The sequence below is a fragment of the Bufo gargarizans genome, chromosome 2 (genome assembly GCF_014858855.1).
Source record: "Bufo gargarizans isolate SCDJY-AF-19 chromosome 2, ASM1485885v1, whole genome shotgun sequence".
Lineage (NCBI taxonomy): Eukaryota > Metazoa > Chordata > Amphibia > Anura > Bufonidae > Bufo > Bufo gargarizans.
The window spans coordinates 330205736-330230968 of record NC_058081.1 but is presented as its reverse complement, the minus strand read 5'-3'; the positions used below and the strand labels follow the sequence as shown (position 1 = coordinate 330230968).

The 25233-nt window shown below is 43.1% G+C and overlaps 1 protein-coding gene across 3 annotated transcripts in view; it reads right to left on the bottom strand.

The window, feature by feature from the left end:
• Nucleotides 1–25233, bottom strand: part of MON2 (MON2 homolog, regulator of endosome-to-Golgi trafficking) — a 118693-nt gene that overhangs the window by 11700 nt on the left and 81760 nt on the right. For 2 of the 3 annotated variants that reach the window (XM_044280556.1, XM_044280558.1), the window contains exons 28-32: nucleotides 22618–22635; nucleotides 22208–22336; nucleotides 20040–20230; nucleotides 15112–15172; nucleotides 13973–14096 (exon numbers count right to left, since the gene is read on the bottom strand). In XM_044280556.1, coding sequence (XP_044136491.1) covers nucleotides 13973–14096; nucleotides 15112–15172; nucleotides 20040–20230; nucleotides 22208–22336; nucleotides 22618–22635 — 523 coding nt within the window. The remainder of the gene's footprint in view (nucleotides 1–13972; nucleotides 14097–15111; nucleotides 15173–20039; nucleotides 20231–22207; nucleotides 22337–22617; nucleotides 22636–25233) is intronic. The other variant, XM_044280557.1, reaches the window with a different exon arrangement.

Below are 25233 nucleotides of genomic sequence, written 5' to 3'. Positions count from 1 at the left end.
GGGAGGGGCTGTGGCCACTGCGCCACCAATGAAGAGAAATCTCTCATTCATTCAAATTGAACAGGAGGCGGGAGCTGCAGAATCACATACCTCTATGAGCGGTAGCTGCGATCTGCGGTAGTTAACCCCTCAGGTGCCGCAGATCGCAGCTACCGCTCATAGAGGTCGGGAGCCGGCTATGTGATTCTGCAGCTCCCGCCTCCTGTTCAATTTGAATGAATGAGAGATTTCTCTTCATTGGTAGTGCAGTGCGCGCCCCCCCCCCCCCCCCCCAAGCCCCCCAGTATTAATCATTGGTGGCGCAGTGCGCCCCCCCCCCCCCCCAAGTCCCCCAGTATTAATCATTGGTGGCGCAGTGCACTCCCCCCAAGCCCCCCAGTATTAATCATTGGTGGCGCAGTGGCCACAGGATCCGCTCTCCCCTCCTCCTCCGATCGGAGCCCGAGCAGTGTAATCCTGGGGCTCCGATCGGTTACCATGGCAGCCAGGACGCTATTGAAGCCCTGGATGCCATGGTAAGCTCCATGCTGCTGTGTGCACAAAGCACAGAGCAGCAGGGACAGTGAGAGCTCATATTCACCCTGATAGAGATCTATCAGTGTGAATAGGACAAGGGTTCTAGTCCCTAAGGGGGCTAAAAGTTAGTAAAAAAATAAATAAAATAAATAAATAAATATATATATATATATATATATATATATATATATATATATATATATATAAAACACCTAAATATTAAGTATAAATAAAAAAGAAAGATTTACAAAAAACAAACAAAAAAAAACAACTACACATTAACAATAAACATAAATTTTCAGCAGATTTGTGTAAGAATTTTTATTTATTTTTTTCAAAAATGAAAATTCCCAGAATATCGGTATAAATTATCGGCTATCGGCCTGAAAGTTCACAAATTTTTGATATCGGCCCTAAAAAATCAATATCGGTCGATCCCTAATAAACAGTAGAGATGATCAAAGTTATGAAAAATTTGATTCGGCTGCTTTGTCGGATTTCACGAAGAAATTCGATTTGTGACAAATTACTTTGTCACAAAGTGCATTCCTTTAAATGTAGCAGGAGCAATGACGGGGAACAGCGCTGATCGCGGAATCTGAGATAAAAACTAAGGCCTTTCGGGGCTAATCTGGATTTTTTTTTTTTTAAATACTCACCTGAGACAAGATGACATCTCACTGGTGGGGCGCTGTGATGTCATCACTGATGACAACCCTGCGCAAGATTTCACACAGTTTCTGCAATCAAGATACACCCTACGGCCACTCCACGAGCAAACAAACGGATGAGATGAGTATTTTTATATTTTTTTTCCACCACCATCTCAGGAAAAATAGATTAGTTACCACGAAGCGAGAGGAAATTCAGCTTTGCGGGGGAATCAAATTTTTCCTGAAATTCGGAGCGAAGTCCACTTCAGATACTTCGATTCACTTAACACTAATATACAGGTATGACATTACATGTCTGATATGTTGTGCTCCACAAATAGACCCCCCACTGATCAGTAGAATGAGGGTCCCCTGTTGCTGAACTGAAGCTGGGCAAATGTAGAAGAATACACATGGCACTTGTCACAGAAACCTTGTTTTGCCAGCAATAAGGGGCCATGGAGCCAGTGATCAATGGGGTCCCTGCAGTTATACCCCCCAGTCTGCAATCAGTCATAAATGATTATCAATGAAATACCTGTGCATATACCGCTGTCTATCTACCAGTGCATATAGGCCCCTTTTTAAGAGCCAGAACAAAAAACTAACAAAAAAAACCTCAAATTATCCTTGAATTACATGGACGGCCAGTAGTTCTTGTCTGGCTGGTCATGTCTTACCCCAGCAAATCCACTATTTGCCAGAAATGTCAGGACCCAGACCAGTAGTGATCAGCTAAATGTGATGTGATGTCTGATGAGACAACCCCTTCCAAGAGGTTATCCTGTTGTATGATACTGATGAACTATCTTCAGAGTAGGTCATCAACATCAGATCAGTAGGGGTCCAGTTCATTGAAGGGGCCACGGCACTAGTAAAAGCTCTGCGTGTTTCCCTGCATGCTGTCTACATTGTAGCCCTAACCGATAGAATACTAATGACCTATCCTGAATATACGTTATCAATATCATAAAACTAGACAACCCCTTTAATAACTAGACACCACACCAGTTGTCATTGGGCAAATAATAAAAAAGGTGCATGTACCTTGTTTCCTGTCATTGACAACCAGACACCCAAGAGCCTCTACTACAGTTCAAAATAATGACCATGACCACCCAATATTAAGAGATCTCATTATGGGTTACAAGACTGCAACTCTACTTATTAGAGATAAGGTGCCCATAAACCTTCCCCACTCCCCCATTCACATACAGGCTCGACCAAGTTTGTATGTGTGTCAATGGGGAGGAGAGAGCTGTGGCCATACACCCAGCTCATCTCCTAGGCTAGGAGAACAGAAGGATCAGGCATTAAAAATTCTAGGTTCCCAATCCTTTACTCCCCGACATCATCTGCCAGGAGAGATTCCGAAGGTACCTATACATATTACATTGTCAGCCGATCCCGCTGAAAATGGCAGGTTCAGATGAAAATGGTCTGGTGCGCATGAGGGCCTTCACGGGCGTGCACAAATATCATAGGTCTTCACTAAAATTTAGTTAGTGCTCCCAGTGAGATAGCCGATAAATTTAATAACCTCATTTTTTTTTATGGAGGCAACTGAATAAAAAAAAATATCACACTGTTGCCCACTGCACTCAACATCTATGCCAGAAAAGGTGAGACAGGTGCCTTTCTGAACACCATATTTATCAATGTATTTGTACCAGATGACTGGCACAAAAACACTGATAAATCACCCTAACAGAGTTACCACTGGACTCAATCGTTGCCCTCCCCGTAGTGATAGCTGGAAGATAAAACCCAGCGTGGATTTATGTGGGGAGCAGAAGAGGTTAAGCTCCGGGCTCCCATCTACCACAGACCCACATTAGTATATACTGGTAATCCACATCCTCATTTCAGTGGAAGCAGGTAGCATACCAGTTAATGAAACGTAGGTTAATTAAATTCCAGTTAATTAAATTCTGCAAATTCTACATGGTAGACTTCACAAAAAGGAACGGTTCAGTAAACACCATGTATCACTGCTGTAGGTATTCAGTCCACTGGACAGATCTAAATCCTCTTACAAGGTAACTACGGACTAAACAGAAATACCGTACATTTTATGAAATATGAGGTCAGCCATGGGCAATGCAAGCCTGCTGAATGATTTAGAAGAGCAGGGCAGCGGATCATCTCCCATATTTTATACAAGGAATCCGGAGAAGGAAGATACAAGGGAAATCTTCACACGCAATAGAAAATACTCACACTATCATTTAAATACAGCCTGAAAGGATGTGCAATTCCTGTACAAATGGTATTACCTTAATAAAAGTACCACTGTTCACAGAGCATACGTCACCCTTAGTCATTTTAGATTCTGACATTTTTCTGTCTTTAGTCATTTCTTAAATGTAGAGAACAATGCTGTGTGTGACCACACTTTCTAGGCTTGGACATATCCCTTACCCTTAAAAGGCTATGTACACCTTTGGGGGCAATTTTTTTTATTATTATTGCTTTGTATTCATGAGCTAAAAATCTTTTTTTCAATTGGTCTTTATTAACAATATGGAATCCTTATTTGTGTACATAGCTGAGATGCTGTAGTAGCAGCCTGTGAATTTTCTCTCCTTTCCGTCAGTTGAGGAGCTGACGGGCTCCTTATCTCTGCTCTCTGACATTATAAACACTTATTTAGGGTACATTCACACGTCCGTGTGCGTTTTGGGGATCCACGGATCTGCAAAACACGGACATCGGCGATGTGCGTTCCGCATTTTGTGGACCACACATCGCCGACACTTAATAGAAAATGCCTATTCTTGTCCACAATTGCGGACAAGAATAGGACATGTTCTATTTTTTTTCGGGATCGGAAGTGCAGATCCGCAATTCCGGATACGGGCAGCACATCGTGCTGCCCCATAGAGATTAATGGTTCTGCAATTCCGTTCTGCAAAACGAAATTGCAGACGTGTGAATGGGGCCTAAAGCTCAGTTCTTGTCTTACTGATAAGGATGTGGCTTAAACAAGCGATTATAACTTTTTAGTAATTTACAGATAAGGGTTATTAGATGACTGGCACAAAGTGAAAGTCACACAGCTAGAAAAACAGTTAACCCTTTGTGACAGAATGGCTCAATATTTTTAATAAAGACCAATTGAAAATATGATTTTTAGCCAAAAATAAGTAAAATCATAAACAAAAATTGTCCCTGAAGGTGTAGATAGCCTTTAAGGCCAATTTAGATGGCTGTGTGTTTTGCGGTTCGCAAATTGGGGATCTGCAAAACACGGATACCGGCCGTGTGTGTTCCGCATTTTGCAGCATGCACATGGTCAGCCTTTAATAGAAATGCCTATTCGTGTCCGCAATTGCGGACAAGAATAGGACATGCTCTATCTCAGTGGTGGCGAACCTATGGCACGGGTGCAAGAGGCGGCACTCAGATCCCTTTCTGTGGGCACCCGCACCATGGAAAAAGTCTAAGGCATACTAATATGCCTTAGACTTTTCCTGCCATTCATCAGCGCAGGGCGCACTTTGCACGGCACAAGCAGTGCACTGAATGTAGACAGGCTATTATAGTTAAATGACGTGTTGATGTACATGGAAGATATACCATATTAGACTGTAGTATTCAGGTTAGATTGCCGTGTTGGCACTTTGCGATAAATAAGTGGCTATTGGGTTGCAGTTTGCGCACTCGGTCTGTAAAAGATTCACCGTCACTGCTTTCTCTCTTCTGCAGGGCCTCGGAACGGAAGTACGGATGCGGACCTATTGAATTGAATAGGTCCGCATCCGTTCCGCAAAATTGCGGAATAGGTGTGGACCCATAAATAAGGTCAAAGTCACAAAACAGAAGTCTCGAGTACATTGCCTGGAATTTTGGCGCTGCTGATCCTAAAAAGTGACGTGGGTCAAAGTCACCATGTAGTTCACTGTAAATCTTGTATAGGACCGAGCTACCGAATTTCTCTTATCCGATTCCTCTTTACACCATAAGGCTCATTTCTGGTAACCTGGACATGGGAACAAGGGCTTTAATCCACCAGAACTCACTCCCCCAACCTGTAGGATACCAAGGGGTTCGCTAGATAGTGAAGCACTGCCTCGTCCGTTTTAGATAAAATGGTTTATTATACTCACAAGTATCCACTTGTAACAGGCATATCACAAAGGTAAAAGATAAAAGATCTCCACGCCTTTCTAGTTTTACACTGATAAAAGTAGCTCATTACATTTTGAGCATTCAAAAGGAGATGAAATTAAAAGCTCTTTGCAAGCTTTTGGTCACTTTAAAATGTACGCAGCTCGGCTATCTCAAGAACTCCCACAGAGATAAATGGAGCGGGGAGCATACATACCCAACCGGCTCCACAGGGCCCCCATTCCTGTGATTGACAGATGTCCCAGCGGTAGCACCCCCACCAATCTAATAGTTACCCCTTATCTCGTGGACAGGGGATACCTTTATATAACTGGAATCCCCCTTTAAAGTCTCTAGGAAGTGATGCAGTATATCCAGCTCCTTGCATGTGTATAATGTATTACTGTCTTGTCTTTTCTAGACCTCCGTCTATACAGCAGGGCTAACAACTGATATGCAGAAAACAGGAAATATCTCGTATCTTCACAGCATATGCTGTGCAGCACCTGAAACTCCGGATACTGGAAGCCTGTGCTAGCATTTCTCCTGCGGTGTTGCTATCAGTGTGTGAAGAGTGGGAGAAGAGAGTTGCATTGACAATCCAACACAATGGGCAGCACATTGAAAACATTTTATAAGTGGTCAGAAACTTGTAAATAACTCATGAAAGAATAAAGTTACGTTAAAACCAAGCACACCATTGTTTTTCTTGTGAAATTCCCAATAAGTTTGACGTGTCACATGACCCTCTTCCTATTGAAAAAACAAAAGTTGGATTCAAAATGTCCGCCATGGTCACCACCCATCTTGAAAAGTTCCCCCCCCCCCCTCACATATACTAATGTGCCACAAACAGGAAGTTAATATCACCAACCATTCCCATTTTATTAAGGTGCATCCATATAAATGGCCCACCCTGTATATTCATATACGGCCCTATAGGTGACACAGAGCCCAGTAGAGATCTGGAGAAGGGTCTCAGCTAATCCTAATAAGACACATACACTATAGGGTCATTGTGGGAGGCTCTGTGGGGACATGTTTAATACTGGGGGCAGTATAATAGGGGATCAATATTGATGAAGGCACTATGAAGACATGTTTAAAACTGGGGAATTATACAACATTACTATTACTGAGGTCATTACAGGGGCATTATTACAGCGGGTATATTAGGAGCATTGTTATTACTGGGGCACTATGGGGACATTATTATTACTGGTGTATTTTAGGAGGCATTATTACTACTGGGGCCACTATTTTTTCTTTTGTTTGTGTTGAGAAGGTAGAGAGGCTGATAGCAAAGTGAGGACTCTCACTCTGCAGAGACAAGACGTGGCTAAAATAAATCATCATGGTGGTCTTGACCGAATGGAGAAGATTTGAAAAAAGAAGGTCTACATCAGAGGAGACGTCACTTGATAAGAGGTATGTAGTGTGGTATTCTCCTGTATGACCAGGCAGTATGCTCTTGGTAGTGCTGGCCTGCTGCTGTGGCCTGTGTCTCACCTCCTCTGCCCCCTCCTTCTTATCTTCATTAGAGACAACTGGAAGTGGAGTGCTGGACATGGCAGCTGGAGCCACCACAGAGGGGCAGCTTCTGGGGAGGTAATTTGTGCTCCTGGGGCAGTATTTTGTACTGCACTATGGTATTTGGTATGTAGTATTGCTAGCCCCACCTACTTGTGTTGACCACGGCTTCTGTCAGTTTGAATCCACCTACAACCTGGGGCCACTTTTAGTATTTTTTTTCTAGGGCCACTTTAAGTTCCCAATCCACCCCTGGCTGGTGTAGATTTAAGTCTGTCACACAGCCTGCAGAGGGAAGCTCCAAACATATGTAGAGGACTCTACATAAGTATGGTGCTTCCTCCAACAGTGCGGAGGGACTTAAGTGGCATGGAAAATGCCGGTCTTAAAGAGCACCTTTCATTGGTCCAAACATTGTAAGAAAATTATCAGGCTGTGTGGAGCGGCGCCTCGGGATCTCACTGCACTTACTATTATTCTGGGGCACCACTCCGTTCTCTCGCTATGTCCCCCGGTATTTTCACTGACTTGGTTATACTGGGAGGAGTCTGCCCTGTTTCTCCCTGGGCGTTCCTTCTCCCAGGCTGTAGCGCTGTCCAATCGCAGCACAGAGCTCACAGCCTAGGAGGTTTTTTAATCCCAGGCTGTGATCAGAAGGAACACCCCGGGAGAAACAGGGCAGACTCCTCCCAGTATAACCAATTCAGCGAAAATACCGGGGGACATAGCGAGAGTGGCACCCCGGAATAATAGTAAGTGCAGTGAAATCCCGGGGCGCCGCTCTACACAGCCTGATAGTTATCTTACAATGTTTGGACTGATGAAAGGTCCTCTTTAATATATGTCTCCCTATTTATTTTGATGGTAGTCACATAAACACAAAAAAATTATAATTTAAACTGATTGAAATAACATGCTACTTTCTGATCATTCCCTTTAAATAAAGGCATTAATAATGCAAAACTGCATTATACTGTGGGGAAGATTTATCACTTTTTTTTGTTGCCACAAACGTGCATGCGATATTTGCAATTTTTTCTCTGCTTTTTGACTGGGGAAGGCTTAGTGTGAGGGGCAGAACTTTTGCAGACCACTAGATTTACTATAATTTACGCCAGAAGCTGGCGTAAATTAAAGCTCAAGTCTTTCCAGTCCTTAGCGGGAATAGATTGTAGTTTCTGCCATGCGAGTTATAGATGTGTCCAGGGGCGGAGCTAAAGGCTCATGGGCCCTGGTGCAAGAATTCAGCTCGCGGCCCTACCCACCCCCACCCCTTCACTCAGCGCTGGTGCACTTAGCTTTTCTGCTACCCAAAGCAAATATTGAAATGGCCCCCCTTCCTTTCAGTCCTACTGTTAAAGGGGTTGTCCTATTTTTACTACTGATGACCTATGCTCAGGATAGGTCATCAATATCAGATCAGCCAGAGTCCTCCGGCACCCCCGACGGTACGCTATTTGAAGAGAGGGCAGCGCTCATACGAGAGCTGCTTTCTCTGTTCTGTTCACCTGCTCACCGTAGCATTTGCAGTGATGAGCAGGTAAACAGAGCAGAGAAGGCAACGCTCATACAAAAAAAAAAAAAGCGGACAACCCCTTTAAAGGGCTTCTGTCAGCCCACTAAACCGTTTTTTTTTTTTTTTTTTGGTTAATAATAATCCCTACACTGCGAGCTCCCTATACATAAGCTAAATATTCATTTTTGTTCAGTAGATTTTGTTCTCTCGGCCGCTCCATCCTCAATGCGCCTGTGCCAGGTGTAGATGTGACGTCATTGGCGCAGGCGCATTGAGGATGGAGTGGCCGACAGAGCGGCCGCCTCTCAGTGCGCCTGCGCCGATTAAAGACAGGTACGGCGCAGGCGCGATATTTTGAATTCAAACAGGGCCAGCAGAGAACGATCCCGTTCCCTGGCCCTGTCACTCACACAGCGTCATTATGAGAGGAGGATGCGGCTGCTACCAGTAGCCGCCCTACTTTCTGGTAGCAAGGTAATTTACATATTATAAAAATTGCTTTTTAACAAAATCTACTGAACAAAAATGAATATTTAGCTTATGTATAGGGAGCTCGCAGTGTAGGGATTATTATTAACCAAAAAAAAACGGTTTAGTGGGCTGACAGAAGCCCTTTAAAGACATACTTGGAAAACATTACATACAGCGCTACAGAATATACAGGGTAATACAGCGCCCTCTTACATCCAGTGACTTCTCTTCTCTGATGTAGATATTCTCTTTCCTCCTCTCCTGTCAGAACAGACCACCATGGTGACTTCTTTCAGCCGCACCTCGTCTCTGCACAGTTTAACAAAAAGACATCTTACTTTCCTACTTTTCCATCCTCCTCCTCACCTTCTCAACAGCCCATCCTGCCTCCCCCAATACTGTGCCCACTGTGCTCCCCAATACTTTACTTCAGAAACCGTCCCCATGAAAAAAAAAATATTGGTACCACACTGATAGTGCGTCAGTACAAAAACACCCCTTTATATTGTGCGCTAGTACAAAAATATCCCCCTTTCCTTTCAGATCAGACCCCCATAAAAAACCCTAAATGAGATCCCCCCCCCATCTCAGACCAAACCCCCTTTAGACCTCTATGTCAGACCCCATATAAGACCCCAGTTTTAGACCTCAGATCAGACCCCCATTAGATCTCCATGTAAGACCCCGACCCAATATCAGATCTCAGATGAGACCCCCATACTAGACCTCCAGACCCCCATATCTGACCCCCATTAAACCTCCAGACCCACATATCTGACCCCCATTTAGACCCCCAGTCAGGCCTCTCCAGACACCCCCCCCCCAGTCAGACCTCTCCAGACCCCCCCAGTCGGACCACTTCAGACCTCCTATAGACCACTCCAGACCTTTTATAGACCACTCCAGACCCCCAGCGAGACCTCCATATCAGACCTCACATCAGACTGTAAAATAATAAAGTAACTTACCTCTCCTGCTGCCACTCTCCCTGTCTTGGCTGTCTTCTCCCTGAGAAAAGCGAGCAGGAGGAGGGGTAAATACAGTACAGCATCGCTTCTCTCCCCCTCCTCCTGCAGACTAGTGAGCGCTTCCATTATAGAAGCGCTCGCTAGTATTCCCTTTATAAGATGCACTGCATCTTATAAAGCGAAAAATACAGTATCACTGGCAAGGGGGGCCTTCCGGGCCCCCCTGGCTTAGGGGCCCGGTCGCAGCTGCGACCCCTATAGTTACGCCAGTGGATGTGCCTAATTTATTAAGAGAAATTAGGTGCATTTAACTCCAGATCAATTCAATAAATCCACCAAAATGTCCCAGAATACTGGCTTAATTTGCGCCCAAACTGGCGCCCAAGCCTTGCATGACATTTACCATTATGCATTTTAGGCACTCTTGGCTTGATGCTTGCCAAGGGGGTGTGGCTTAGCAAGAAAGAAACCTGGCTTGTGGAACGGGTGCGGACCCACTCATTTATTCTCTATGGGGATGGAATGGATGCGGAGAGCACACTATGTGCTCTCCGCATTTCCGGAGCATGGCCCCGATCTTCTGGTCCGCGGCTCCGGAAAAAATAGAACATGTCCTATTCTTGTCTGCAATTGCGGACAAGAATAGGCAATTCTATGGGGGTGCCGGCCGGGTGTATTGCGGATCTGCAATGCACTACAGACGTGTGAATGGACCCTTAAAGGGGTTATCCAGGAATTTATATTGATTAACTATACTCAAAATAGGTCATTAATATCAGATTGGCAGGGGTCCGACACATGGGACTCCCGCTGGATGTTAGAAGAGGCCACAGGTTTACCAGTGGTCCGGTAAGCACGGCAGCAACCTGAAACGGCTGATCGGAGGGGTTGCCTGCAAAATTCTGGCATGAAATAAGCCAACCAATAGGTGTTACAATCTTAGACAAGACTGTCTATAGATGCACCAAATTTGTCATCTAGCATCAGCCGGTGTGATAGATCTGGTGCATGTTCAGACAATCCAGTCTAAGTTTACACTCCATGGGCAGCACGGTGGCTCAGTGGTTAGCACTGGTGCCATGCAGCACTGGAGTCATAGGTTTGAATCTGACCAAGGACAACATCTGTATGGAGTTTGTAAGTTCTCCCCATGTTTGGGTGGGTTTCCTCCCACACTCCAAAGATATACTGATAGGGGACTTAGATTGTGAGCTCCACTAGGGACAGCTTGATGCTAATGTCTGTTGAGCGCTGCAGAATATGTCAGCGCTATATAAGTGCGTAATTAAACAAAGTTAGATAGGATTAGTAATTCTGCCGCAGAGTGTTTGCCCGAATTAGCTTTTTCTTAGCATTTTGAATATCAGAAACCATTTGATATATACACAATATGATGGAACCTGTAGAAGGGGGAGAGAAGCATATTGTTTCACATAGACTGTAAAGTCAACGTACACATCTACATAAAATGTGTAATTTCCTCAAAAAAAGCTGATCCAATGCAATATAAAGAGTCGCTGCCATTCTTCCACATACAGAATGGAATTCATCACCGAACCACAAAAGGAAATAAAACCAGAAGTACTGCTCATTAATATCACGTTCATCTGGAGGTATGGGAGACAGCTTTATCTGAGAGAATGGAATGCAGGAATGGAAGGTTTCTCTGCAAACAGATGGGAATTCTCACAGTTCAGACAGTTTATACCGTGGCACCCACAGGTCCATAACTCACAATAAGCACATAACACAAACATCCTCTCTGCAGTCCTGTCTGGGGAAGAGGAGCTGCACGAACAAGCGCAGTGCGAAATACCAGCAAAAGCACAAACCACTTAGCAGGGGGCTATGTAACGTGTGGACAGGGCTCATTGCATGTAAGGTATGCCAGGCCAAGCGCTGCATGCTACATGTCAGATCCGGGTGGTGTGTCCAAAATTATATGATCACAAAGACACAAAACTTTGGCTGTCAATGTTAAAAAGGCAGCCATGTGTCTTCTAACAGGAGCTGACATGTCTGTTTTAGTAACTACTTGCATTCCTTGTTCAATAAGAATTCTGGTCATCATTCTTATGACTCTATATTCCTCTATTGTTCCTCCTAGAAGTTTACGAATGAATCGTCAGCATTCTGGAATAAAGGTGTGACTGGGTGTTACCAGTTTGGGATGTGGACTGGACAGTTGGAACCCAGAGTCTTATAGCGCAAGCAATGTCCAGGAGGTCAAACGCTCCTCTTCCTTCTCATGAACTTCGGATCAGTACTCTCTCTGGCTGTCCTAAGCCTTCCCTCACGGATTTGATTCTGCTAAGAGGCCGGGCACACCATGCCCCTTACTGAATCAGGATGAAATCAAAGGTTATATTTTCTACAGTTCTGTAAGGCTTGCAGGAAACACCGAAAACCACTGTAGGCTGTTTTTTTTTTAATGCTACACTACGGGGTGACCATTAGCAAACGTAAAAATCTCTTATATGTGATAAAAGACCTTTTGGGTACACCTTTTACAATTCTAACAGCAATACCTAAGTATACGGAGTGTAAATTTAAAAAATGTGTATATTCTAAAAGATAATATTTCACAAAAGCAATTCATGAAACGTTGACTGCTGGATCCAGATAGACAGTGAATGGTGCAGTGGTCCCCTATGTGCGATATCTTTCCATTTACACAGGGATTTCTGTTCTCATGATGTATGAGGGTCCCAGAGATCCTCCATTTATCACCTATCCTGTTGTTAATGGGCCAACCCCTATACTACTCAGCTGGGGTCTGGTGGTAGGTTGGTTTCCAGATGCATGTGGCCAGACGATGATCTGATTCCTGGAGAAAACCAGTGATAACTCACTTTGTATTGTTCTCTTCCGCCTGACACCACAGGGAATTCTAAAAACTTTACACATAAGCGGTATTGTCAGAAATCTCGCACAGTGACTCATATAAAGTCACGCCCTTGCCTGGAAAGCCGCTCTTGTGAAATCTACTTGTCCAATTCCCTGAGTAGTTTGTTATTTCTTCAGTGGGGGAAGCACATCAAGCTTACTTTATTTAAAGAGGACCTGCCATAAGGTCCAGGTCCAATATTGATTTATTTTTGCTTCTAAAACTGCGGAAAAAACAAAGTTAACATGAATAACAGGGTCCTGTTTTCCAAGCAGTAAAACCAACTTCTTATTAGGAAGTTGGCAAGCTTCCCTACATAAGTTCAAGGGTAAAAATGCATGTATCAACTGTAGCAAGCACTGTGTAAATGAGATCTACCGTTACACAGTGTATAAAGTAAAATTTTTCTATATTCATTAAAAAGTTTATATATAATATAAATTAAGCACCACTCATATCACCTATCCTGTTGTTAATGGGCCAACCCCTCTGTCAATCATATAAATCCACTATAACAGCTATTTTATCCAGCTCCACTATAAACATGCATGATTGATCAATATTTCAATATAAGGGGGAGTCAGCTGCTGCAAGACCCCTCTGGCAGTGGCATATGTCTTGCCCAATCCTTTTCCCCCCGACATCTGCCGCGAGTTGACCGTCTTCCCCATATGCAAGGTGATCAGCTAACCTCCATCCAATGTGTATGACCACCTTTACTGTATTGCATTTTATGAAAACTTCAGCTATTGCTGTGAATGATAATGAGCAGTTCCCATAATCCACTCCCCACACCTTTCGGACCTGCATGGAAGCATTAATTTGTGTTCTTTAGTACTTTAGTAACTTTTACCTTAGATTCAGCTTCAAGGCCACATTCCAGAGAGTACTTATGCTAATATATATATATATATATATATATATATATATATATATATATATATATATAAAATGAATTATATATATATATAAAAAACACGATAATTTATCTCCGTGCTATCCACCACCTTGGGTGTTGTTGCGCACAATGAGAGCTGAAGCTACCTAATATACCTGTTGCTTATTATCAGTATAAGCTGTATATGCTATTATGCTATTTATCACTGCTATTATTCAGTAAAATCCCTCACCATTCCTTTAGCAAGTAGGTGAGCCTACTTTTTCCTGTATCCTAGAATCCACCATAAAACAGATCTCATTAGTCGGACTGCACCAAGATAAAGAGCACTGACGTCATGAATGTGACGACACATGCTGCCGCAATTCCAGTGCTTTAGGTTACCACAGACATGAAATGTACAGGTTTTTTTACTAAACTTACCAGTAAAGGAAGAGGACTGAGAGTGTATGGAGCCTTTATTAAGCATGGTCATGATTTTCCCAACAAAGTCCTTTGGAATAAAGTTAGCATATGGCAGTATCTCTGAACTGATCAACTGGACAACCTAAAACAAAGTTATACATTTTAAGGATTGTTGTTAAGTTGTGAAAACCCAATAATTATAGACACGTCATGTCACATAACCCTGGATACTCCATTGTAATCCAGAGTTCCCCAAGGTGAAGCAGACATTAAGTATTTCAAAAACAATCCCTAAAAAATCTCGGTCACCTGGCAACTTAAAGGGATTTTCAACAGACTAAACACTGATGGCCTAGGATACGCCATCAATATTTGATTGACGGGCTGAGGGGGCAGTACCAGGTACAGCTGCCCATGTAGAATAGCGGAAGTGTCTGGATAAACAATGAAGGAGCCATGGCCCCTTCATTCTGCTTATTGGCGGGAGCACCCAACAATATATGAGAGGTGGCAATTTCTTTTAAACATGTCTTTTGGATTTCCAAATATCTCATTGTTGCTTGAACTTCCATTAAATGAGTTGCAGGATACTGTATTAAATTTGTAGGGAGTTTGGAGAGGGTTTAAAAGCAAATAAAAAAAATAAAAATAAAACGGTTTCAAACTGTCAATCCTTAGCCTGCACCAGTCACATGTGTGTACGTGGCACCATTTCATCACTTCCAGGCCAGCAGGGCAGACTTTAAGGGAGTTGGGTTTAGTTTCTCTCCAGGCTTAGACAACCCCTTTAAAGATAAACCATTCACCTGGACCATGATAAATGCGATACCCGTACATGAAATGGAGAATTATGTACTTGGGGAGGAATAAAAGTGTACTCATATGTTCAAGAAGGAAGCAGGGATTTGTTACGAGGCACAACAGAACTATACATGAAATGTCAGTGTCTTCAGGTAAGTAAACCATTCACAGAATGCGGCTTGCTATTACCGTACTTGATGCACAGGTCAATAATCCAGTTCTCTTATGGATCTATATTTGAACATGCTATTTTGTGTGAGCGTGCTTGAGTTACCAGAAAGAATATTGGCATTTTTCCTTCCCCTCCTCACACAGATGGCATTACAAAGAGAGCTCTCTCTTCTTGCTCCACTCACCTCTACATCAATACTCTCGTTTCTTTGAAACTCTTCAATTGAAAGATTATCTGGGGGTGAGCTAGAAAAAAAACAGGAGGAAAACAGTATTACTAGCGGCGGTTCCAGGAAGTAAAGTGATGCTTTGTGTGGAATAACATTTCAAAGTTATGCATCCACAGAAAGTCTCTGGATTACAGGCCAAACCTTTGTGAGAACATAACTTCACATACATGATCTGAAAAGGGAGCCTAGTAATGCTGGTCTTCAGGGGACTACAGTCTTAAGAAAGCTGCCCACCTTGCAGAAAAATGCAGGTTACATAACTAGTCCTATCTAGATACAGACTGCACACAGCATTTAATGGAGGACTCTGTACTAATTATGAATAATGCAAGACATATGGGAGATAAAAAAAATCTGCTAAGCGCACAAAACACTTAAAAAGTGACTACACTTTTTTTTACATTTTTGATATGTCATAGGGACATATCAGTAGTGTTGATCAGCGGGGATCCCAGCTCTGAGACCCTCACCGATCGCTAGAACGAGTGGTCAGAAGCGTTAAACTGCTGCTTCCGTCTTGCTGCCGAGCGCGAGAACATCGATGGTTTCAATAGAAAGTCTTTGAGTTCGTCCACAGTCTCGCACTCGAGGGGGGGACCAGCTCTCGGCTGATTGATTCTGACCCCTCTCGTTCTAGCGATCCGTGGGGGTCCTACACTTCAAATTGAAAAAAGTGTAGTCACTCTTTTTTAAAGGGGTTGTCTGGGATTGGGGACATTGGTGTAACAATACAAGAGTGACATACATAATACATACAGTCAGGACTATACATATTGGGACAGCAACACAATTGTAAAATTTTTGGCTCTATACACCACCACAATGGATTTGAAATGAAACAAACAAGATGTGCTTTAACTGCAGACTGTCAGCTTTAATTTGAGGGTATTTACATCCATCAGGTGAACGGTGTAGGAATTACAACAGTTTGCATATGTGCCTCCCACTTGTTACTGGGCCAGAAATAATGGGACAATTGGCTTCTCAGCTGTCCCATGGCCAGGTGTGTGTTATTCCCTCATTATCCCAATTACAATGAGCAGATAAAAGGTCCAGAGTTCAAGTGTGCTATTTGCATTTGGAATCTGTTGCGGTCAACTCTCAAGATGAGATCCAAAGAGATGTCACTATCAGTGAAGCAAGCCATCATTAGGCTGAAAAAACAAAACAAACCCATCAGAGAGATAGAAAAAACATTAGGCGTGGCCAAAACAACAGTTTGGAACATTCTTAAAAAGAAGGAACGCACCGGTGAGCTCAGCAACAACAAAAGATCCGGAAGACCACGGAAAACAACTGTGGTGGATGACCGAAGAATTATTTCCCTGGTGAAGCAAACACCCTTCACAACAGTTGGCCAGATCAAGAACACTCTCCAGAAGGTAGGTGTATGTGTGTCAAAGTCAACAATCAAGAGAAGACTTCACCAGAGTGAATACAGAGGGTTCACCACAAGATGTAAACCATTGGGGAGCCTCAAAAACAGAAAGGCCAGATTAGAGTTTGCCAAACGACATCTAAAAAAGCCTTCACAGTTCTGGAACAACATCCTATGGACAGATGAGACCAAGATCAAATTGTACCAGAGTGATGGGAAGAGAAGAGTATAGAGAAGGAAAGGAACTGCTCATGATCCTAAGCATACCACCTCATCAGTGAAGCATGGTGGTGGTAGTGTCATGGCGTGAGCCTGTATGGCTGCCAATGGAACTGGTTCTCTTGTATTTATTGATGATGTGACTGCTGACAAAAGCAGCAGGATGAATTCTGAAGTGTTTCGGGCAATATTATCTGCTCCTATTCAGCCAAATGCTTCAGAACTCATTGGACAGTGCTTCACAGTGCAGATGGACAATGACCCAAAGCATACTGCAAAAGCAACCAAAGAGTTTTTTTAAGGGAAAAAAGTGGAATGTTATGCAATGGCCAAGTCAATCACCTGACCTGAATCCCATTGAGCATGCATTTCACTTGCTGAAGACAAAACTGAAGGGAAAATGCCCAATGAACAAGCAGGAACTGAAGACAGTTGCAGTAGAGGCCTGGCAGAGCATCACCAGGGATGAAACCCAGCGACTGGTGATGTCTATGCGTTCCAGACTTCAGGCTTTAATTGTCTGCAAAGGATTTGCAACCAAGTATAAAAAGTGCAAGTTTGATTTATGATTATTCTGTCCCATTACTTTTGGTTCCTTAACAAGTGGGAGGCACATATGCAAAGTGTTGTAATTCCTACACCCGTTCACCTGATTTGGCTGTAAATACCCTCAGGTTTAAAAGGTACTGTACTGTGTGTACTTTTTTCGGCTCCGTTTAAATGTTTTGTTACTTTTAGTGAAGAAAATAAAATATTTATTGGATAAAAATAAAATAAAAATACCTTCAAATTGAAGCTGACAGTCTGCAGTTAAAGCACATCTTGTTCATTTCATTTCAAATCCATTGTGGTGGTGTATAGAGCCAAACATGTTAGAATTGTGTCGATGTCCCAATATTTATGGACCTGACATGTATATGCATGTCCTACCTTTGCCACATATTTCTGAAGCCCCGTTTTCATATAGGAAATTCTTAGCTGGAAGTGACTGTTTTCTCATACTCTGCGACGTACCGGGTCCCTTGCAGGCGAGCTGAAGCCTCTTCTTCCGGCTGCTCAGGGAGCCCGGTGACATTACCGGCACTGATGGGCGGGCTTTAGCGCTGCTCTAGCCAGTAAAAACAGCTAGGGCAGCGCTAAAGCCCGCCCATCAGAGCCGGTGAAGCGTCCGCTCGGCAGTGTGTTATTGTAAACAAAATTTTAGTGCAAGGCAAAGGAGAGCATCAGAGCATGAACTGCTCTGATGCTCAAGTCAGGGGGGCTGCCTGGGTGAAAATGGAGGTTTGTCCGGGTTCAGCTCTCAACCCGGGCAACCCCTTTAAGAATTATATACATATGTAGGATATAGAAAATGCATCTTTTCTGATTCTACACAAACTGCATACATAATCTGACATAACTCAATAACTCCAAGTGATATTGGCCACTAACGAACATTACAAGGGGTTTCGTCCTCACGGAAATGATGACATAATACAAGGACAGCCTTTTTACAGTTTTTCCCTGCACAGTAGCACTCCTGGCCACTGGATGTCCCAAGGACTTCAGTATAGTTCTATCCAACACTACTACGTGATTGGGATTGCTGTTATTTTTCAAAGAAATATGTACGTGTATATAAAGCCTTAAAGAGCCTTTGTCAGCATGATCAACCCTATTAAACCAGGCATATTGCCTAGTAGGGTTGATCAGGCTGATTAAAACAATATATTTTCTTTTGTTTGTATCTTGAACCGCTGCAGAGATATGTGGACCTTTATTTTTATGAAGTAGGAGCACCGAGGGGCGGGCATAGCTCTTGAAGCACTGCTACGCCTCTCGGTGCTCAATACACTCCCCCTCCCCTTTGTTTGACAAGGAAAGTCGAGATAGCCCTGTTTTCTCATGCCACTGAAATCATTCCTTGTAAATATCATTGTAAATCATTGGCAGTGTGTTCACAAGGAATGCATGGTTATGCTAATAAACTATTGCTCATATTTACTTGCAGTCGCTCATCGGTGGCAGTGAAGCCTGTGCAGGGACAAGATTATGCCTACCTTGCTATACTCCCTGCAGCTGCGCTCCTCTGCGATGTGTGGACTGACACGCCAGCTTCACACAGCGGAGACGTGCAGCTGCAGGGAGGATCACAGGGTATGTATTCTCTTGTCCCTTCACTGCGCTCGGCCCCTCGCAGCTCCAAATGCCTTATTTCCATAACTCATTTATTTTACGCATTTATTTACTCCATAAAAATCCACATTTCTCAGCAGCTATTTAAGATACAAGCGAGAATTACCATATATCATTTTACTCAGCATGATCAACCTTACGAGAAAATATGCCTGGTTTTAATAGGGTTGATCATGCTGATAGGAGCTCTTTAAAGTGCAGCTTTTTTGCTGCAATAATTATAGACAGCATAAACTAGTGGCAGATACTCTGAGCAAAACGCTGGCTCGCGTACACAGCGTGCATCCGGGAGTCCTCATATTCATGAGGAACCTGCTCTCTCTGCTGTGGAGACACATGAATGAGGACTCATCGGCATACTCTGTAGTGAACAGTTCCAGCACTGGAGGTGTTCAATACAAGATCTAGGCAAAACTGTTGGGCAGTTAACCAATGAAGACCGGGCCATTCAACCTCTTCCTGACCAGATGCAGTTTCTGAAAGCTTTTTTTTTTTTCAGTTTAGTATGTAAATAATTGTCATGCCTTTTTTGGTGAGACATGGGGCTTTATTGTCATTTTTTAACTAGCTTTTTTTGTTTGTTATATCTTAGTTAGGGCAGCAACAAACTTGTGACGGATTCCCAGTAAAGAGGCTCAAACCAGAGCTTTATGTAAATAATAAAAAAAAAAATATTATAATGCTAAATGGACATGACCAGTGTAAATGCATGACGACCACCAACTAAGGGTACTTTCACACTAGCGTTATTCTTTTCCGGCATAGAGTTCCGTCAAAAGGGCTCTATGCCGGAAAAGAACTGATCAGGCATATCCCAATGCATTCTGAATGGATAGAAATCGGTTCAGTTTGCATCAGTATGCCTCCCGTTCAGTCACTGTCAGGCGTTTTGGCCGGACATAATACCGCATGCGCAGACCGGGAAAACTGGCGGATCCGGCATGCAGCTCCGACTACGGAACTGCCTGCCGGATCACACTAACGCTAGTGTGAAAGTACCCTGAATAATGTAAGCAATAAAAAAAGAACTGTACTAGAAATCCACATTTCTACTAAAATCCACATTCTGGTGAGGACACTTGCAGTCCACAACATTACCTGCATACTTTACCTTTTTGTAAATAAAAAGTCTTCAAAAGTGTTTGCCAGTTCAGGCCACGTGCTATCAAACTTTCCAGAAGACGCATGTTGTCGTGCAACTGGTAACCCAACTGAAAGCACCTTCAGTAGGGACGAGACGGCCAGTTTCCATGTGCTCTCTGATGGGCAAGCATACTTCAGGCTCAATGGCACCCTTAGAGTCTGAAAATAAAATGAATGTAATGCTTAGGTAGAATACTGTACAATAGGAAAATAAAATGTGCGTTAAAAGCAAAATAAAAGAGTAGTTTGCATTGCTTAAGCACAGCGAGCTGTGGCAGTTGTCTCTATCGTCCTCTGGTGGTCGAAAAGAGTTCTTGCACCTGGTGGTGACTTCTATAATAGAACAATATATTCACATTTTGTATACCGTACATATTTTTCACTAATGCAAACCTTTATTTAATTTAGGTGTCACCTTCATTGATAAGTCAACATGTAAAATTTCTCGGATGAACTTGGCAAGGCACAGAGCTAGACAAATCTCTTATGACCAGTGGGCAATACCTCTAAATTACGGTTAAAGGGGTTGTCTCACTTCAGTAAGTGGCATTTAGATAAAGTAAATACCAGGCACTTACTAATATATTGTGATTGTCCATATCGTCTCCTTTGCTGGCTGGATTCATTTTTCCATCACATTATACACTGCTTATTTCCATGGTTACAGACCACCCTGCAATCCATCAGTGGTGGTCGTGCTTGCACAATATAGGGAAAAGCACTAGCCTATTTGCGCTCCCATGGTCCCGGCCACCATAGAGGCTGATGCGTTTTCCTATAGTGTGCAAGCACGACCACCACTGATGGATTGCAGGGTGGTCTATAACCATGGAAACGAGCAGTGTATAATGTGATGGAAAAATGAATCCAGCCAGCAAAGGAAGCAATATGGGTAACAACAATACATTAGTAGGTGCCTTGTATTAACTTTCTGCACATGATGAATGCCACTTACTGCAGTCAGACAACCCCTTTAATGGAGTCCATACAACGGGACTGTTTTCTATAAATGTCTATGAAAAGCTTGTATTCCTGACTTACAGAGTTGGCTGTTGAAAAGGTGTAATTGTCTAAATTTGATATGACTTTTTCCATAAGCAGTTGATTCAGCATCGCAACGTTTTGTATTTTTTGAAAATAAGTGTTATAGGATAAAGTGATTGCTTTATAAATTTATAAATGTAAGTAGGTTTCTCAAAGCCCCCCCCCCCCCCCCACCCCAACCAAATAACCAATTATCATCAGGTAAAGCTACTTCAAAAGTGTTTCTTCTGCAGCATTCGCATGGATGGGCCAGGTATACCAAAGAGAGAGCCATACTTAACATAGCATCCCTGGCTTACAGGGGGAGTTGAAGCAGTGCCTCTAAAACAAGTAGTTGTCCTCATATGACAAACCCTCAGAATATGACATACACTTGCTGACCTGCAGATGGTCTGACCACTGGCATTCCTACAAACTGCTAGACTGAAAAGGCCATCATACCTAAACCCCCCCCTCTTCCCTGTAGGCCTTAAAATAGTATTCGAGTATTCAAAATAACAGTGAAGGAGCTGGTGTTTTTTGGGCTTCCCTAAAGTCTTTTTCAGCCATATTATTCCCTGGTTCAGCTGCACGGCTAGATGCATTTTACTCAGAAGCAGGAGGCATATTCCTTCGGTGAAATCTGCCCGCACTGTACTGCTGTGATGTCCTTTCTCTTACTTCCCACTATGTTTGTTTTCAGCTCCGGAGCTCATAGAACACATAAGGAGGGATAAATCACACTCAGGCCAAGTTCACACTTCAGTTATTTGGTCAGTTATTTCAACCAGTTATTGTGAGCCAAAACCAGTAGTGAAACCTACACAGAGATCAGATATAAGGGAAAGATTTCCTCCTGTTCTGTGTTTTTGACCCACACCTGGTTTTGGCTCACAATAACCGATGGAAATAACTGAAGTGGGAACTCTGTAAACTGTAAATTAGGTGGAAGTGAGACCCCTAGTGGCCATGACTTTCTAGCTTTTTTCAGGTGGATCCCGGCAAATTTTTCAAATGACGTCATTTAGAGGTTTGCTAGTCACATTATTCTCTATTAAATGAAATTGTCTGAAAGTGCAGTGACTCTAAACAAAAATACAATATCATACGTACCCGAATAATATTTTGGAGGACCTTTTCATTCACTACAGCTTTATGACATGCTGTTTTCTGGTACAGATCAACCATGACTTCCAAGGATTTTTCAGCAAAAGGTACATAATTTAAGGCGACCCACTCTGCCTGGAACAAAAACCGTAGATGTAAGATTTCAGGACTAGACCTTGAAAAACCACTTGCAGTTATAGGAACTAAACATGTTCTGCATGCTTGGTGATTTTGCTGGGAATCATCCGAAAAAATGAAAAGGGAAAGCAGAAACAAGCACTTGGCATGCCCAAAGAAAAAGGAAGAACATCTCCATACAAAGCATACTACTGTCAGGAAGAGGTCATGATTGCTACTAGTATTATTCAGTTTTATTCTTGTCAGGACAGGGCAATCTATAAGGAAAGGTCACTCACCGGTGCAAAAAGTTGGATCTATTGTGATTCCCATTTTGTTGCAGAATAAACAAAACGAGAGAAGTTAATTCAGATGGATCCACAGACATATACATGTTAATTTTAGGCTACTTTCACACTGGCGTTTTTGCTTTCCGTTTGCGAGATCCGTTCAGGGCTCTCACAAGCGGTCCAAAAAGGGATCAGTTTTGCCCCAATGAATTCTGAATAGATAAGGATCCGCTCAGAATGCATCAGTTTGGCTCTGATCAGTCTCCATTCCGCTTTGGTGTCCGTCTGACGAAACTGAGCAAAACGAATCCGTCCTGACACACAATGTAAGTCAATGGGGACGGATTTGCTTTCACTGACAACAGAAAATGGATCCGTCTCCTATTGACTAAATGGTGTTCAAGACGGATCCGTTTTGGCTATGTTAAAGATAATACAAACTGATCAGTTCTGAAAGGATGCAGACGGTTGTATTATCTGAACGGATCAGTCTGTGCAGATCCAGGATGATATCCGCACCAAACGCGAGTGTGAAAGTAGCCTTAGATGAGAGTATGATGAATTAAGATAGTGCCAATTAAGTTAATTATTTACTCCTATGTGACAAGTAAATCAACTGCTGTGACTTGAATTTAACAAAGGCAAGACCAGGTTAGTCAGCTGGACGCGAGTCATCAAGTGTCCATTTCACCCTGCCACAAATAGTAATGAGATTAGGCCACTGAAATCCCTTCTAGCTCCATGTTTGTCTTCTAGAGTGGACCAGACAAGGTGAGAGGTCCGAATGCACTGGCATGCTGGACTGGATCGTATGACAACTTGTCCCAACAACTGCTTCCATACAAATGAATGGAGCGGCCGCACACATGTGCGACTGGCTGCTCTGGTCATTTTAGGAGAGCAGCAAGGGGCCTGCAGGGGCCCCTGTTCTCATGATCGGCATGGGTCGTAGCGATCTGATAGTTATCCCTTATCCTGTGGATAGGGTATAACTTGTACCTACCAGAATATCCCTTTAACAGCATTTAGAAATATGAATATGGACCATAGGAATCTGTAGAGATGTGATGACACACCGATGATAAGCAGCTTCACCCACCTTCTAGGACTGTCAGACTGTTTTGAATTTGCATACATAGCAGCCAGTCAGTCACTGCCTTATGGGGAGGGGGAGCGTTCTGTTCATGAAAACAGGTAGACTCAAACTTTCATCGTGGATAGCAGCAAAACAGCCTATTCTTATGGCATTTTGGCTAATAGTACTATGGACTTGTAGCTGTAACATGCTGCCCTAACATAGCACTACATATTAAGCTGACACACCTGCTTTAACATAGTCATTAAATAGGTTGTCCCATAAAAAAAAAAAACCTCTAAGGCTACTTTCACAGTAGCGTTTCTATTTTCCGGTATTGAGATCCGTCATAGGCAATGAATGGGGACAAAACGTAACTAAACAGAAAGGAATGCTCCAAAATGCATTCCGTTCTGTTCAGTTGCGTTCCCATACCGGAGAGCAAACCGCAGCATGCTGCGGTTTTCTTTCAGTCATGGGATGCGGAGAAAGACAGATCCATCATGACCCAGAATATAAGTCAATGGGGACGGATCCGTTTAACTCTTACACTATCTGACACAATAGAAAACGGATCCGTGCATCATTGACTTTCAATGGAGTTCATTACGGATCTGTCATGGCTATGTTAAAGATAATACAACCGGATCCATTCATAACAGATGCAGATGGTTGTATTATCAGTAACGGAAGCGTTTTTTGCTGAACCCTGCCGGATCCAGCAAAAACGCAAGTGTGAAAGTACGCAAAGTGACCTATTAGGGTACATGGATTTCACAGACAGGGGTCCCTGCTTTAGACCCCTTTCAATGAGCCAGAACAATGTGCTGCTCGGCAGCTCTTGCTCAGACAGATTTGAGCCATCCATGAATTATACAGAGGACCATTTCCCCTGAATTCAGGGAACATGAGCAGCAGGCTGCATCTTACTCCAGTGAGATCGGCTGTTTGCTGGATGTCTTAGGAGCAGCTCTCTGCAGTGAAACAACCCTTTAAAGGGCATCTGTCAGCAGATTTGTATGTGTGAAACTGGCTGACCTGTTCCATGTGCGCTTGGTAGCTGAAGGCATCTGTGTTGGTCCCATGTTCATATGTCCCTGCATTGCTGAGAAAAACAATGTTTTAATATATGCAAATGAGCCTCTAGGGGCAACGGGAAGTTGCCATTACTCCTAGAGGCTCAACTCTCTTTGCAACTGCCACGCCCTTTTCACTTTGATTGACACGGCCAGGCATGATGATATGTTTACTGCCTGGCCCTGTCAATCAGAGTGGAGAATGCGTGGCAGGTGCAGAGAGAGCTGAGCCTCTAGATGTAATGGCAATGCCCCCATTGCTCTTAGAGGCTCATTTGCATATATTAATACATAATTTTTCTCAGCAATAAAGGGACATATGAACATGAGACCAACACAGATCCCTTCAGCTGCCAAGGACAAATGTAACAGGTCAGTCAGTGTCATAGGTACAGATCTACTGATAGATGCCCTTTAAGAAGAACAGAGAAAAATAGCACATAAGGTAAAGAGCGTGGCACAGTGCTAAAAGGA